At 43.1% G+C, this 14,989-nt stretch overlaps 1 protein-coding gene across 7 annotated transcripts in view; it reads left to right on the top strand.

Annotated features, from left to right (window-relative positions):
- NCAM1 (neural cell adhesion molecule 1) overlaps nt 1-14,989 on the top strand; it is a 143,242-nt gene that overhangs the window by 91,236 nt on the left and 37,017 nt on the right. For 3 of the 7 annotated variants that reach the window (XM_074849051.1, XM_074849054.1, XM_074849055.1), the window contains exons 9-14: nt 1,957-1,986; nt 6,486-6,636; nt 7,229-7,413; nt 7,780-7,876; nt 8,678-8,848; nt 10,082-10,213. In XM_074849051.1, coding sequence (XP_074705152.1) covers nt 1,957-1,986; nt 6,486-6,636; nt 7,229-7,413; nt 7,780-7,876; nt 8,678-8,848; nt 10,082-10,213 — 766 coding nt within the window. Of the gene's footprint in view, nt 1-1,956; nt 1,987-6,485; nt 6,637-7,228; nt 7,414-7,779; nt 7,877-8,677; nt 8,849-10,081; nt 10,214-11,314; nt 11,330-14,193; nt 14,230-14,989 lie in introns of all 7 variants that reach the window. The other 4 variants (XM_074849052.1, XM_074849057.1, XM_074849058.1 and 1 more) reach the window with 2 other exon arrangements.

Raw genomic sequence — 14,989 nt, 5'->3', positions numbered from 1 at the left:
AGATCTAACATTTCAAAATTTAACTTGTTTCATTTCCTGATTTTTTTTTTCCTTTTAAGTGGACCATGAATACAATTCCCTGTCTTAAATTTGTGTTGTGCTTCCTATCTTATGAGATGTACATGGGAATATCTCTGGATTTAATGATCCAGGGAGTAAACTCCATTGGCAGTTCCCAGGAACGCTGTTATAACGGAAGATGCTCCCGTTTGACAACCTGCTTCCGAAGGGAAGGGAAGATGCTAGCATGCATGAGGGTCTTGGTTCCCCCTCTATCCCCTGCATGGTGCTGAGCAGAGCTTGTGTATCTCTTTGTCTTGGTGAGGGAGAGGTAGTATGAAACTCTCCGAGATGGAGAATGTGGTTCTGTCTTTTTTCCCCACACCCACGAGTGCCATTACAAAGAAACAGCAAATTCAAGGAGTGTGGGAACAGGCTTTTTTACTCCTTCATCTTCCTTTAGGTTGACAGGTACTGAACACCAAAGGATAAAAAGATGTCGTCTTTTTTTTTTTTTTTTCCTTAAATCCCTCTGTGCTGACACCATAGAGACTCAGTGAATAGGTTTGAAAGGGGATGTGCATGGGTATAAGCAAGGAAGTTCACTGGCTAGCCTGGCTTGCTCAGGTACAGCGAGTGACTGGTACATCCAAAAGGGATTATGCTGAATTATTATGGTTGCCTGTTCAGCTTTTAAGGAACTTGTGCACAACAGGATGTATATACATAGAAATTATCAGGTGATGGGAGAGTCCTAGCCCATGCAGGTAGGTGTTGGTGAGCTTCTCTTTAGGTGGCTTTACCTAAAGTTACTTTGCCTAAAGTAACTAGAGTGGCCTCTAGTTACAAGCAAATAAATTGCTTTTATCAAAGACATTCTAAAATGAGACTGTCTGTACCATATGTGAATACTTAAGTCTCACAGTGTTCACTAGAAGCACTGTAGCAACGATACTATGTTTTTTTATTCTCATTTCCTAAGCTTTCATCTCCATTTCTGTAACATCACTCTTGTGTATGCTGTTATATCCACACGTCAGCAATGCTTGTGCCTCGTGTTCAGTAATGCCATCATGGCTGTGATATTAGCAGGTGATTTTTGACTCCTGAACTGAAATGGATCAAGTTGCAATTGAAATGGAGACCAAAAGAAAAATATTTGAAAGATAAATCACAGGGGAAAAATGGAACCCAACAACTTTGGTCTTTCTGAACCACAGTGAATATGGTCCACACTGTTGGTGGCTCTCTCTGAATGGGAAATGTCTGTTTATTGGTAAGGTTTGTGCATGTTTCACTGATGCCTGTTGTTTGGTTGTCCCGAGCCTGTTAAGGGCTGGGTGCACATATCCCTAAGCGTAATGAGCTGGACGTTCTCAGCTGGAGGTACACGGTTCTGCCCTACTGTCTCCTGTCCAGGCAGGTCGTACTGTTTCAGTGCTCTGCAGTTCGAGGTCTACCACTCCTGGCGCAGTATGCATGTAAAAATGTGTACAAATGCATGATCACATTAACGATATGAGTGTTAATGTTAATCAGTGTGTGTGGGTGGCTAACAAACCAGTGTTAGAAAACCAGTTCCATAACTATCTTTGTAATTTAGTGACCTAGGTCATAAGAATCACTTCCCCAGTGTGGTGGGAACAGATTTCTAGAAACGGTGAGATGTGACAAGGGAAATAGTCACTCAATATGTAAAAACAAAAGCAGTCTTTGGGTATCATTAGCCTTTGTTTAATCATTTTAAGGCCAATTTATAGGATATTAAATTTTGAGTGCAAATCTAAATTGGGAAATGGAAACTGTGATCACCCCACACACATGAGATGTACAACTCGGAGCCTGCATGTGCACAGAACGCAATGTGGTGCATACATTATGATACCTAAAAGCAACCTTTGATAAACTTTTATTGCTTTTTTTTCTGTTGTTGTGTTCTATATCTGTTCCTTCCAGGCTTCGTGGACCCGGCCCGAGAAACAAGAGGTATAAGATTACCAGACCTTTAGCAAACTTCTTAGTGTTTTGGTTTTCTTAAGCATTAAAGATTAACAAATCTCTAGTCCAGTAACCACACCAACTAAACTAGCATTAATAATATGAACTAATTAAATATCAATGCATAAAAGAAACAGCTTATAGAGTTAGAAGTTGCTTGGCATGTAGTAATGCATTTTTGGATGAGCAAACTAGCTGTGTTGGGAGTAACCCTGGTTGTCACTTAAAAAAAAAAAAAAAAGACAATTAAAAATAAAAGCGAATGTAAAATCTAACAAATACTGCTTTCACCATTTTCTTCTATGCTAGCAGTGTGATCATATCTCACCTCTAGAGTTTTAAGGCTTAGCAACAGTGTGTATTCTGGGGAAGTATTTTTTTCCAAACATAGCCTCTTCTGCTCCAGCCAACTCATCTGTTTGCTCATGGTACTCCTTAAGTTTGACTTTCTCTTAAAGGACAACTGCATCATGTTCCATTTCAAAATCAATGCAGATAAATCTTTCACAAGTTATATTACTCCAGAGAATGCTCCACATTGCTAAATTATTATTTCTGTTGATTTGCAAGGGTCAGGGAAGAGGTGTGGGATAATGCAGTAACTCAATTTGGTGCAAATATGTTTTGTTGCTGTTTTATTTCACATTCAGTGCTGTATTTTAAAAATAATAATAATAATAACCTACCTTTACATGCACCTGGTTTGTAGCATTCCTGCTTCAAAATGGTTCAAACTGAAAGCATGTTTCCAAGTAAATCATAGGGGTCAGGTAGAGAACAAAATTAGCTGTCAGAACTGGGTGACCGGTATTTGTATTTTTAGGATCAACTTTATGGAGTCTCTGGGTATCCTGAATTCTTTTTTACTTTTAAGCCATCTTAAACCATGGAGACTGGTGTGGCCTAAAAAAACGTGAACATCTAACGAGCACCATCCGTCCTTGTTTCATATGGGGCTGAGAAGATACTGCCCATTCTTACTTCAGAATAATCTGTTGGAATAGATATATTTTGGCAAGTGAAGGCATTTGATATTCAGACCAGTTTGCGTTGAAGAAGTTGGAATTTGAGTAGTTGCATCTCTTCAGGCCTCATCTTAATTGCTATTACAGTTGTCTCTGTCTCCCCTCCATCCCTGCTCCCTCCCCCTCCCCGTGTTGTCACTGTGCTCTGTCTCAAGCTTTTTGTTAATATGAGCACTAATACTATTAAGCTTGCTGTCTCTAAATTTCTTACTCTGTCTGTGTCTTAAAATATCGAGTGGGGTTCTGTGAGAATGTTGTTGAAGCTTATTGTTGCAGCTTGTGTAGAGGTATCTTTAAAATAGCCAGCACGGGGTCTTTTAGCAGTGTATTCCAGCTGCAGGGAGTTCAGTCCTCAGGAAGCCGAGTGAAAAAATTGGCATGAAGTGCTTCACTCTTACTAATGCATTAACTAGTTTAAATTAAGGAAGTCTCTATGAGCTTCAGTCACAGCAGCATATATGGGTGTTAAATCTTGCTTTCCTTGCTTGGAGGCACAATTGCTGTTTCTTCCTCTAAACCACAGTTAGCTCTACTTACTATGCCCAGTCCATAATGTCTCAGTTCACCATTCTGGTCCTGCATATACTGGAGAATTGTTGAAAGTCATATTAGCAGCATACGCTAACAGCCTGCTCCCCTCCTTATCACCAGCAGGTGCTGAAAAACTCAGTTACAAGCAAAATTACACTTCAGTTACACCACAAACTGGTGGTGACTTTCTGGTAACTGGGAATTAGTGCAACCTTACAAATGTTAAGAGCTGCAGATGAGTTCTGGTTGGTGCAGTGCAAGCACAGAGCTAGGACAGACCACTCGTCTTCCTTCACTGGAATTTGTGGCTGTGGTCAGGATTTCCAAGTGCTGTTTTGTGATTATGTCCACCGTGTGGAAAGTGGGTGAGGAGAAGATATAACTGCATTAAATTAAGTCATAGATACTTATGTTTAAAAGGACTGAAAAATCCAGAGGTGGAGGGAAGGGGGGGTAGATGCATTTCCCACTTGTCTCTGCTCTTCCCCTTTGTCACTGAAGTATTGAAATCTAGGCCAGCTGTGTACATAGCGACTGTGTGCCACGTGGCATCGTCACAACTGGGAGAAGAACACCTGCGTGTGTCTCAGGACAAGTTGTAGTAATCAGCGAGAGAGAGAGAACTATCAGACCCTTTTCTGTAGAGTGGCAGTTGCTATGGCATGAGGTATTGCCCGTGTCCCTTAGGTTGTCTCCCCATTACTGTGAAGCATTTTGCTATCCAAAATACTCAAAATCAAAGAGGCTGGGGAAAAGGGATTAAAAGCGTCTACATCTGGCTCGCAAGTTTCTACCTATGCTGTGTCTCCAAGAGCCAGGAATTGTCAGCATCTGATAATCCAAAATACAAATAAAGAAAACTAGTAGCATGCTTTCTTGAGTAGACATTTTTCTCTTCTTTGGAGTATTTTTCATGATCTTTCTTTTTTCTTGTGCCTTTTGCATTAAGAAACAGAGCTTCATCTTCAGAGTCAGTTGCATTACTTGTGAAGTTATCGTTTTGCCATGACTGCCTAGCACTTTTTTGTTTGTATTGGATCTTGACAAGCTGGGGAAGAGGCAGGTGATACTGGATGTCAAATTACCTTGGCTGTAATGATCATGTGCTGGTATTTTGCCGTGCATATACTCTTGCCTGCTGATGGGGTCATAAAGACAAGTATTTAGAATATGCACCCAACTCAATGAGATAAAAGAAGCTGGGAGCCTCTGCGGATATGGAATCTTGACATTTATGGATCCTACTGCAATAGTTTCAGAAATGAGCTGGATTTTTGCAGTCACATCACAAGTCAGAAAAGGGATAACAATATAGTCAGCCAGTGAAGAAAGAGAAAAGCAGAATTTGGTTGTGTAAGATACCACAGTGGCCTAATGTCACGTTAAGGGATCCTTCCCTGGTTCTAGGAAACAGTGCACACAACCCCACGTGTACATGACATAAAGAACTGATCCCAGCGACACAATGGACCAAGCACAGGAGAGAGAGTGGAGTTTGTAGCTTGTGGCATTGGTCCTGGATTGCGGTAGACCTGTGTGCAGGGTAGAAGAGAGGAGAAAAATACATATAATTGGTTTTGCGTCATGAAAGGATACTATTTTTGTGCATATGAAATTTGACAAGCTCAGGTGAACTAATACTCAGAAATAACGGAGGAAATCACATTTACTTGTAGAAACTTCGTCAGTCTTGGAGATTGAGACCACTAGCTCAGACCAGAAAGAGGCTTCAGGCCCAGAGGATCCGACCGCTTGAGATACCAGGGATGTACTTTGTGCCACAGCTCAGTGCATTTGGCTGTTTAATATCCTCGGGGTTTTTACTCATAATCTCAGTACTTGTCCCGTATCTTCCAAGAAAATTAATGCTGTTGGGGCATTAATTGCATTAAGTGTGGCAGGCTGCAGCAGCAGGCACAGCTATGAGGATACTTAATTTATTCACTTGTGCTTGTGCCACGTCAGAAACTCGATGAGAGAGTTGGTGCTTTAAAGCTTCCAAGCACCAGGGTGGAGGGAATACTCCATGGCCTTACATGCTTCATGTATTAAGAGAGCACTTGGGCTTTGGCCACAAATTGGAGAGGGGGGAAAAAAAACCAAAACCCAAAATAAAACCAAACCCAAAAAAAACCAACAACAAAAAAGAAACCCCAGTGATGTGGGATGGGATCTCTGGGTGGCTGCAATCCCTTTGAGCCGATGGTAGCCTTGTCATTGACATCCCCACACTTTCTTGTATGTGGGAGCAATTTCTAAACTGGCATATAACCAGTGCAGATTGCTCTAGAATTTTCTTGAAGCATCACAAGCCTTTGAAGCAGAGTTGTCTCTAGAAGGGTCATGTAGTTTTCTTGCCCTGTTCCCTGTACCTTGGTCTCTTCAGTGCAATGCTCAGGTGAAAGTTCTGAGCTTTCACTTTGCCTGATTCAGCTCTGAGGTCTGGATCTGTTCTTATTAATGCCATTTCAAGGACACTGAAAGAAAACAAGTATCACTGAGAGCAGAGGGAAGCCTGAATTCTTGAGTGGAAACACAGTAGCTCTTGGGGAAGTTTTCTGTAAAAGCCTGCTGGCAAACATTTTTAAGCAGAGCTGGATCTCTACAGTTCTTATTCTGGGAAGAAGCTTGGCGTTACCCAGCTGTCCTCAGACATGTAGTAGCATCTGATACTTCAGTCCTTCATTTCATTTTTTCCCTTCTCCCGAGTGCTTTGAATCACTGCAGCTGGCCTTGTGCAACAAGGAATTTTCTTGTTGCTTTTGGAAATGTCTCTCTGTGCCCACGATTTCACCTGGTCTCAGGTGACCACTTCTGAAGTACTGAGCACTGGAGGGTTGGTGTGAGGTAGACTTGCATTTGTTCCCATCCCTTTAGTCTGCACCACAGGCTCAGAGCTCAGCCTCTAACTCTCTTTTCCTTTCCTGCCAGACCCTGGATGGGCGCATCGTAGTACGTAGCCATGCCCGGGTGTCGTCCCTGACTCTCAAAGAAATTCAGTACACAGATGCTGGAGAATATGTATGCACAGCCAGCAACACCATCGGGCAGGACTCCCAAGCCATGTACCTTGAAGTGCAGTGTAAGAATTGGAGGATGGGGTGGGGAGGGTGTTCATGTGTTTAGAGGGGGGACTGTTTTGATACCCTTTTCCTGTGATGAGACTGAGGCACCTATGGTTAGGGAGATGTGTGTTGTTTAGGTAGAGGACGTGGGAAGCAGCTCAGTCTGAAATAATTTTGTTGGAGACATGTTGCTGTGTGCATACATGCAAATGTTTGTTCTGGCTGTCTCCAGCTGGGATACTCTTTGCACCTTGGGAAAATTATGGGCCATGAATCTGCCACACTCCCATTTGCTGGGCGCATCAGAGTTCCTCTCTAGGAGAAATTCCTGGTATGCACTTCCCTAGATGCATAGCATGCTGTCTGCTCCTCCTCCCACACTGCATTAGGAGCAGCTTTGGGGACTGAGTAGGTTTCCTCCTTACATCCTTCAGCAAAAGGCACCACCCATCACCCCAAATGAAAAGGTGGTTCCCGTTTCCTATGTTAGATTCCCTTCCCTACATTAAACTGGACCCCAGCCAAGGAATCCTTAAAGTGAGGCTGACTGGACTATTTGAGGAGATTTTCCTGCCTCAAATTGCCTTCACAAATGTGTCTGTCTTTCAGATGCCCCCAAGCTTCAGGGCCCTGTGGCTGTCTATACCTGGGAAGGGAATCAAGTGAACATCACCTGTGAGGTATTTGCTTACCCTAGTGCTGTCATCTCCTGGTTCCGGGATGGACAGCTGCTTCCCAGCTCAAACTACAGCAACATCAAGATCTACAACACTCCATCAGCAAGCTACCTAGAGGTGAGGAAAAGCAAGGAGGGGAGAAGGCGGCATATGCAGCCAGGAAGGCTCAGTGCTATCAAATAATTTACATTCCTGATGTTGAAGGAGTTAAAGTCTTTTGTCAGGGCACCCTGTTGGTAGAGAAGATGTTATGTGCTCTTTCTGGCACTGGCACATAACTGCTAAGAAAATCAGGTAATAGAAAACACCACCCCCTCCTTGCCTTTGACTTTCTTCCCACTGCGGTTCTGCCCTCTGTGGACAGCCCTCAGAGTGTTAGCACATGTACTTTATTGTGGCTTCTCTCCCCAGCAAAATGCAGGGTGCGTTGACAGAGCGGAAAGGGTTTTTTGATCTGAGCATGAGCCTTCATTCCTTCCACAGGTGACACCAGACTCTGAAAATGACTTTGGGAACTATAACTGCACTGCTGTGAACCGCATTGGCCAGGAGTCCTCAGAGTTCATTCTTGTGCAGGCAGGTGAGCATCCCAGGCAGGGAGATAAGGCAATGCATATGCAGCCCTTGAACTGAGGTGGCAGAGTGACCGTTCTTTTCTAGTTTGTGTTGGTGGGGTAGCAGGAGAGCCAGCTTCTACTTTCAAAGAGACTGTTCATAGATTTTTGTGCTGGGATGGGTTGTAGATAACAAGATTCTCAGCATCTCTGTTTCCTTGTTTCTGAAGGGTTTTATTCTTTTCTGCCCTTCCAGTACACTTTGACAGAGCTGTGATCTTTGGTTTCTGACAGCCATTGTGTATGTGCATGCGTGTGCACCTCTGTTTCCCAACATCAGCAAAATATCCCTGATAGTACAGGTAGTGCAAGATAGAAACCTCAGAGCACTGTGTACCAACCAAAGAGGTCCAGTGTCTGACTGCACGACAGACTGGAAGGGCCTCTGGGATCCTCTCAGGGCTGCCATAAAGACAGATTAGGAATGGTCAAGCTATGCATTGGAGCGCCCTATGGAAGAGACCATAGGGACAAAATAGCACCCAAGATGCTCTTGCTACTCTGCTCTGGTTGTCCTCTTTTCAAGAAGGTACTGTAAGTCTCTAGCCTTTTAGAGGAGGGACAAGATAAAGGTCTCTACACTGTCTAATTAGCATTCTGAAATGCTAATCCCCTCCTGAGGGGAGCCTCGGGCCTACCCTTCTCCTCTCCTTTGTGAAGCCATGACAAGGGTGTGTTTGATATTCCCAGTTTTCTGTTTTCTTTGCCACTGAAGCTTGTTTCCCGCTGTCTTCTATATCACTGGTTGTTTTCCCTTCCTCCCCCAGATACTCCGTCCTCTCCTTCCATTGACAGAGTGGAGCCTTACTCCAGTACTGCCCAGGTGGAGTTTGATGAGCCTGAAGCTACTGGTGGGGTGCCCATCCTCAAGTACAAAGCAGAATGGAGGGCACTGGGAGAGGGAGAATGGCATTCGAGGTTGTATGATGCAAAAGAAGGTAGGATGATAAAACAGGATGTTACCTCCCCCACCTGCATCTCAAAAGACTTTCTTTCCTTTAGGGGAAAGCCAGAGTGGAGGGTTCCATAGCTTTGCAGTTTCAGCTCCTATATTAAGCCCCCAGACAAGTTCTTAAACATTTGCTTTGCAGTGACACCTTGAATTTTCAGCTGGAAATGAGGGCCCTACTGTGCTGATAGCTCTACATGTGTGACAGGGCACCAGCTTTCTCCACCTACAGAGTGTGTGTTACAGCACTATGTTCATCTCTGTATCCCTTCATTGTTCGCACCATCCTGTCTGAATAAGGTGAAGAACCCTGTGTCTGGTATCAAATGAGGTTTCACTTGCTGATCGGGGAGTGACTGTGTGCTTCCTACAGAAGGCTTTCAAGCCTTGTCTGTCAGCCCCTTTAGCTACCCTTCAGTTCCCCTTGGAACATAAACCATCCTGTTCCAGAAGCAAGTCTCAACTCCCATTACACCCTGTCTGTAGGAATACACACTGCTTAAAATGTATTAAGTCCAGCAAACCAAAAGAGTTTTGATTTGGGAGGACTATGAAGAGGGGAGTGCTGTTTCAGAGCTGAATCTTCCACTGCCAGTCCTGGCTGGAACTGAAATTCTTTGTTTAGGTCTCCACTGGAGTGACGGGATCATATCTAGAGTCAGGTCTATTTTTCTCATTTCTCCCTTTGTGTCTGTGCAGGAGAAATAAGCCTTATTTCCTCCTCATATCACAGTGACCCCACAGCAGGTTCTTTCCATCTCTTAGATTGTGTCTGACTTCCTTATAGCTTGTTAAAGGAGAGAGATGGGTTCCTCTCCTGCTAAGGGCTTTGCTTTCGGTTGGATCCTGCAGCCCAGCAGATAAGCAGTTCTAGGTGGTATGTCTCCGCAGTCAGAGCCCCACGTGACAGTGGTCTTGAAGAGCATTCTTCAGGGGGCTCCTTGGCACAGGCCAAGGGCTGATGCCCTCTGGTGTCTGCCACGAACTCTGCTCCATCCCCTCTAGAGGGGCTGTGGCAGTACACCTCTCTAATCAGCTGGTTGACACAGAGGTGGGAGCTCTGACCTTTCTCTTGGTCTGCACTGTCTGTGTGAGCCTGGGCCCAGAAGAGGGCTCTGTTACATGGGCTGAGCTTGGCAAAAGTATATGATAGAACATGGCATTTATTGTTTACTTAAAGCCTGAGCCTTTCTTTGCTTTTCCCCCCTTATTTCTGCAACAGCAAATGTGGAGGGCATGATCACTATCACTGGCCTGAAACCTGAAACAACCTACTCTGTGAGACTGTCTGCGGTCAATGGCAAGGGCGTGGGGGAGATCAGCCTGCCATCCGACTTCAAGACACAACCAGTTCGTAAGTAAAACTGAGATCTCCCTCTGCTTCTCTGGTTCTCTTTCCTTGCATCTTTCCAGGGCATCTCTGCCATGCACGGATGACACCTTCTCTCGCAGACCTTGCTGCACCCTCTGTTTTTGTTGTGCTTTTTGATTGTAGTGAATTGCATTACTAAATAAAAATCTCCTTCGAAGGTAGGAGGCAGAGGAACTATTTTATTTGCACTAGTTTGTGCCCTGGGTTACTAGATAAACTTTGTATTGTCAAAGAGAAGGGTCTATGCAACGGAGAGTTTTAATAAAGAAAAGCAGTGAGTTGAGAAGGGCACTGGTCATAGAGAATGTAACGTCATCGGCGCAAGGCAGGTTTTTTTGCAAATCAGAAATTAAGAGGTTCAGCATAGGACTGGCCATGGACAAGGAGGGGAAGGGAGAGGGGGATTTCTCTTTTCTGCAAATCACTGCTTTGAGATTCCCATGCAGCACATAAGGTGATTTCCACAGCCTCTTGTCTGCTTTACTTTGGTCATCTTCCACTCCAGTGGCAGAAAGCTCTGCTGTGGCCTAACGCTTTCCCTCCTGTTTCAACCAGGAACAAAAGAGGCAAGAATTAAAAACCAGAGTGTTATACAAAATGGGAAGGAGAGAAAGAGGAAAAAAAAAAGTGTAGAGTAGGTAGGGGAGATGTGACAAAAGCAGGCAGGGGAGAGGTGGTCTCTTATCCTTGTACACAGCTTCATCCAGGTATTAGGATATGTATTCAACCGCACACAACCCCTGGGCTTCTTCTTTCCCATTCCCCTTGCATTGAGATCCACAGCCACCTTCTTCCCACCATCCCACCCGTACTTGTGTACCTATTTCATAGCTCTTCTGAAACCATTGTGCAGGACCTTCTCCTGAATTCCGAGCGAGCAATATTCCTAGCCCATGTATGTGCATGCCTTGAGGCCCTGTGAGCTGTGCATGGTCTTGATCCGAGATTTGAGACAGATGGTGGTATTTTGATTTTCCAGCTCCATGTTCTCTATCTTCTCTTCTCACCTCTTCTACATTTTATTTTTTTTGTCTATCTCTGTCTTTACTTTTTGTCTGTGTTCCATCCATGGAAAAACTGCAGGCATCCCTCACTCACGTAAGTGCCTCTCTGCGTTTCTTTCACTCTTTATGTTCCTCTAACATACATAACATTAGTTTTTAATCTAGTACCTTTTTCCTCTCAGGGTCTTTAGAAATGAAGTAACTGGTATTGTCCATTTCCTAATACGACTGACATTAGAATAGTCATCTTACTATGGGTAATACTGTTCTTTTTAGAACATAGTGAGGGGTTAACATCTTTGTCTTTACTGTAAAGCATGCAATTCAAATATTTAACTTAGTGATTGTCTAATAACAATAGTTAGCTTGTTGACTACAGAATGGAGTAGTGGAAGGCTTCATGTTTGTGAATCAATTAAAAATTTTCAAACTTTAATGAAATGCAGGTAATTTCAGGGGAAAAAAAAACCAACACAGGAGAAAGTTTTAGCTAAATTGCAGATCTGGTCTAGACCAATTAAGAGCCAACCAAAAACTTCAGAATTAATTTTGAATATCTTCACAATTTTGAAAGCAAAAACTTCAAGAAGAAATCCACATTTCTCACCTCTTCTCACTAATACTTTTACCCTTAATAGTCTTTGGACAGTCTTCCAGCACTTGTGTAAATTGTACACTCAAATAAATAAACCTCATACTAAATAAAAAAATGCATGTTTCCCCCTTCCTAATGTGAAATGAGTTAGAGAGATTTGATGGATATGTTTAATTGTCAGTTGGGTTCAGTGAAACATTGTATGCTTCATAGCTTTGTACCCTTCAAATCGGAGTTCATCAATGGCAGCTAAAAGAAACCTCTTTATCTAAGTGGGCATTATTCTGTTTATTAAAGTAGGTGTCCTTGTGGTGAACTGTTGTTATTCCCAAGATGGCATCGGCAAGCTTTATGAAGCTGCTGTCGCGTTCTTTGAGATTTCTGAAGCTGAAGTTAAAAAAAATAAAAAAGGAAAGATACGGGGTTGTTTAACCCTAATTACAGGATTTGAATCATGCTTGTGCTGTTTTCCCTTAAAGATTGTATTATATGAAAATTTGGACTTAGTGGACCACTACCAGGATGGATGGCTTGGTAGTCAAGATGGATGAATGAATGGACAGATGGATAGCCAGAATTGCAACTTGCCGTAGTTACAAAGAGTCAACTGGGAGACATGATTCCAGAACATATGTGCAGTCTGTTGCCTAAAATTGTTTGGAGCCTGGTAATTTCGGTAGAAGTAATCTATCCCTTACATGAAGTTAATCGTGGTTAGTGTTGTAACTGCCAGGCAAATTATTTGGTAGGCCCTTCTGAATTGGACGTAGTCGGTGATACACAAGGGAGATAAGGGCTGAGGTATTCAGTCTCTGTGCAGGCCAGTACCACAGGAAAAGGGAAAAGATAAAATTAAAAAGAGAGGAAAAAGAACATTAAAAGCTTTGTTTCAGCCATATCGACAGATCTGTCTGCCAAGCCTCATGTTCATCGCTTGGGGACAGGTACGTGGCTTTGAAGAACATTAAATGACGCCTGTAGTAGAGCTTTTTGCCTTTTTTTTTAATGTGGCAATCATCCATCAATCAGTCTGTAGTCCCTAAATCTGCTCCCTTGTAGGGTAAGTTCCATTTCTTTTTTCTTTCTTCGTGGGCTATAACATATCTTTATCTACAAATTAAATTCTGCTGATGCTCTTTCAAGCACATTTATGCCTTGCAGCTGTGATCCTTCTGAGCATTCATTTCTCCAGTTCCTTCTCTGGGGTTCTCAGAGCCCATCTCAGATCCTGAACTGGGTTGCAGCAATGGTGAAGAGATTGTTGGCATGACAGAAAAGCCTTTTTGCATCTGTGCTGGAATTCCAGTCACACAATATTACCTGTTTGTGGGCAAAGTCAAAATCAGGAAAGTGTTGGGTGTCCCCTAGTCTGGTATGATTTGAAGATCACAGAAATGTTTCAGAAATTTTACAGGAAAGAATATAAAAACTGTGTCTTGACACCAGCCAGGGCTGCATTTTCAGACTAGCCAAAGCAACTGGTTTTTCTTGCCCTATTATTTAATGTTTGTACTTGAATGTAAAAACTGACACCATTTTTTAATGGCTGCTGGGATATGTCCATAGTTGTTTTGATTTTTAAAAAATTTTCCTCAATAAGCAAAAAGTAGTTTCTTTCTATTTTAGAGGCACATGAAGGCCCAAGTAATTAGTGATAATTGATGTACTGTACTAGCACAGGTGAGAATTGTGGGGTTGAAAGGATATCTGTCTAACTTGACTGGGGTTTGTATTTTCACCCCAACAATTTGCTTTTCGTTGTAAATCTGAAGACAAACAAAGGCTGCACACTGAGCTTGTGAACGGGTTTTTTTTTTTTTTGAGCCCCAGCTGTTTCTTGTTGTTGTGCAGGTGGGGCGGGGCCCAAACGTTTGTGAAACCACAAGAGTGTGTGTGTGTGTATGGTGCATTTGTTTTTGATATCAAAATATCTTAATGTAAAAAAAAACCAAACCAACACTAAAATAATCCCCAAATTCCATCAGCTCCTAAGCTGGCAATCAGATAGTTAGCAGTGGCCTTCACGAAAACAGTGGTGATGTAGGCTATGTTTTGCTGCCTTACACACAGTGCTGGCCAGCATCTCTGCTGGCCTTAAACAGCATTGGTCTGAACTCCTGGGAACGCTGGTGAACAGTGGTGCGTGTTCAGTGATCCTGTGTCGTGAGAAAGTTGGTTTAAAGCAAGAACTCACAGAGGATCCAAAACGCAAGTCTGGCAAAGTGCATTTGCTTTGCTCGAGCTCTGTGTCCAGAGAGGCTTGATCTGACAAAATCTTACCAGTTTGTTTTTTAACTTGCCATCTTTTGGCAATATTTAACAGGAGTCAACTCCCCTCCTCACCTTCCTTTCTCTTTCTTTAGCAAGTCCTGCTGCACCCACCTCCTGTTTAGCAGAGAGTGAGTATGGTAGAAGAGGCTGTTGTCTTTGTTCCGCTTTGCTCTGCATGCATCTCCTCACTGAGTGTGGTGCAGTCTGCCTAACATCCTTGGGTGTTTTGCTTCTTTTCTGTATATATATATATTTTTTCTTTTTTATCTTATTTTTTTCCCCCGAGTGAAGACTGAATCTTCAGGTAGAGAAACTACAGATAAGCATAAGTTTGATTTCCAGGACAGAGAAAAGCCACAGAGAGCTCCCAGGTATGCTGGACTTATGGAAGGAGAGAGATCAAGAGAAAGATGTAGAGTGAAGCCCTGCCCGTGTGAAAGGTAGTGGTTGTCACTGGCCTTTGCCGTTAAGATTTCTGATCACTGTGTTCCATTCTTGGGGACATCTTATGGCATATGCTCAGCTTTTGTGGTGTGAAGGTAAATTTTCTGAAATCAACACAGCTAATAAAGAGTTTAGTTTCTCAGCTAAATAGAGCGGAAGATACTCAAGTGATCAGCAGGGAAGGACTTGTGCTTCCCTAAGCCTGTTACTAAGACAACTTCTGGAGCTGTGGAAGAAAACTCATCTCTTTATATCCTGCTTCATATTTTTTTTTAAATCTGCATAGTCAGCTTTAGGTTGCAAACCACCCTGGGGTCTATCCTGTTCTCCCCTCACACCAGCAGCAGTGATATCACCACGGGAGGAAAAGGAAATCATAGAAACATAGAACATCTCAAGTTGGAAGGGACCCATAAGGATCATTGAGTCCGACTCCCTGCTCCT

This window comes from Strix aluco, chromosome 23 (assembly GCF_031877795.1).
Source record: "Strix aluco isolate bStrAlu1 chromosome 23, bStrAlu1.hap1, whole genome shotgun sequence".
Taxonomy (NCBI): domain Eukaryota; kingdom Metazoa; phylum Chordata; class Aves; order Strigiformes; family Strigidae; genus Strix; species Strix aluco.
This window is presented reverse-complemented; position numbering and strand designations above follow the sequence as displayed.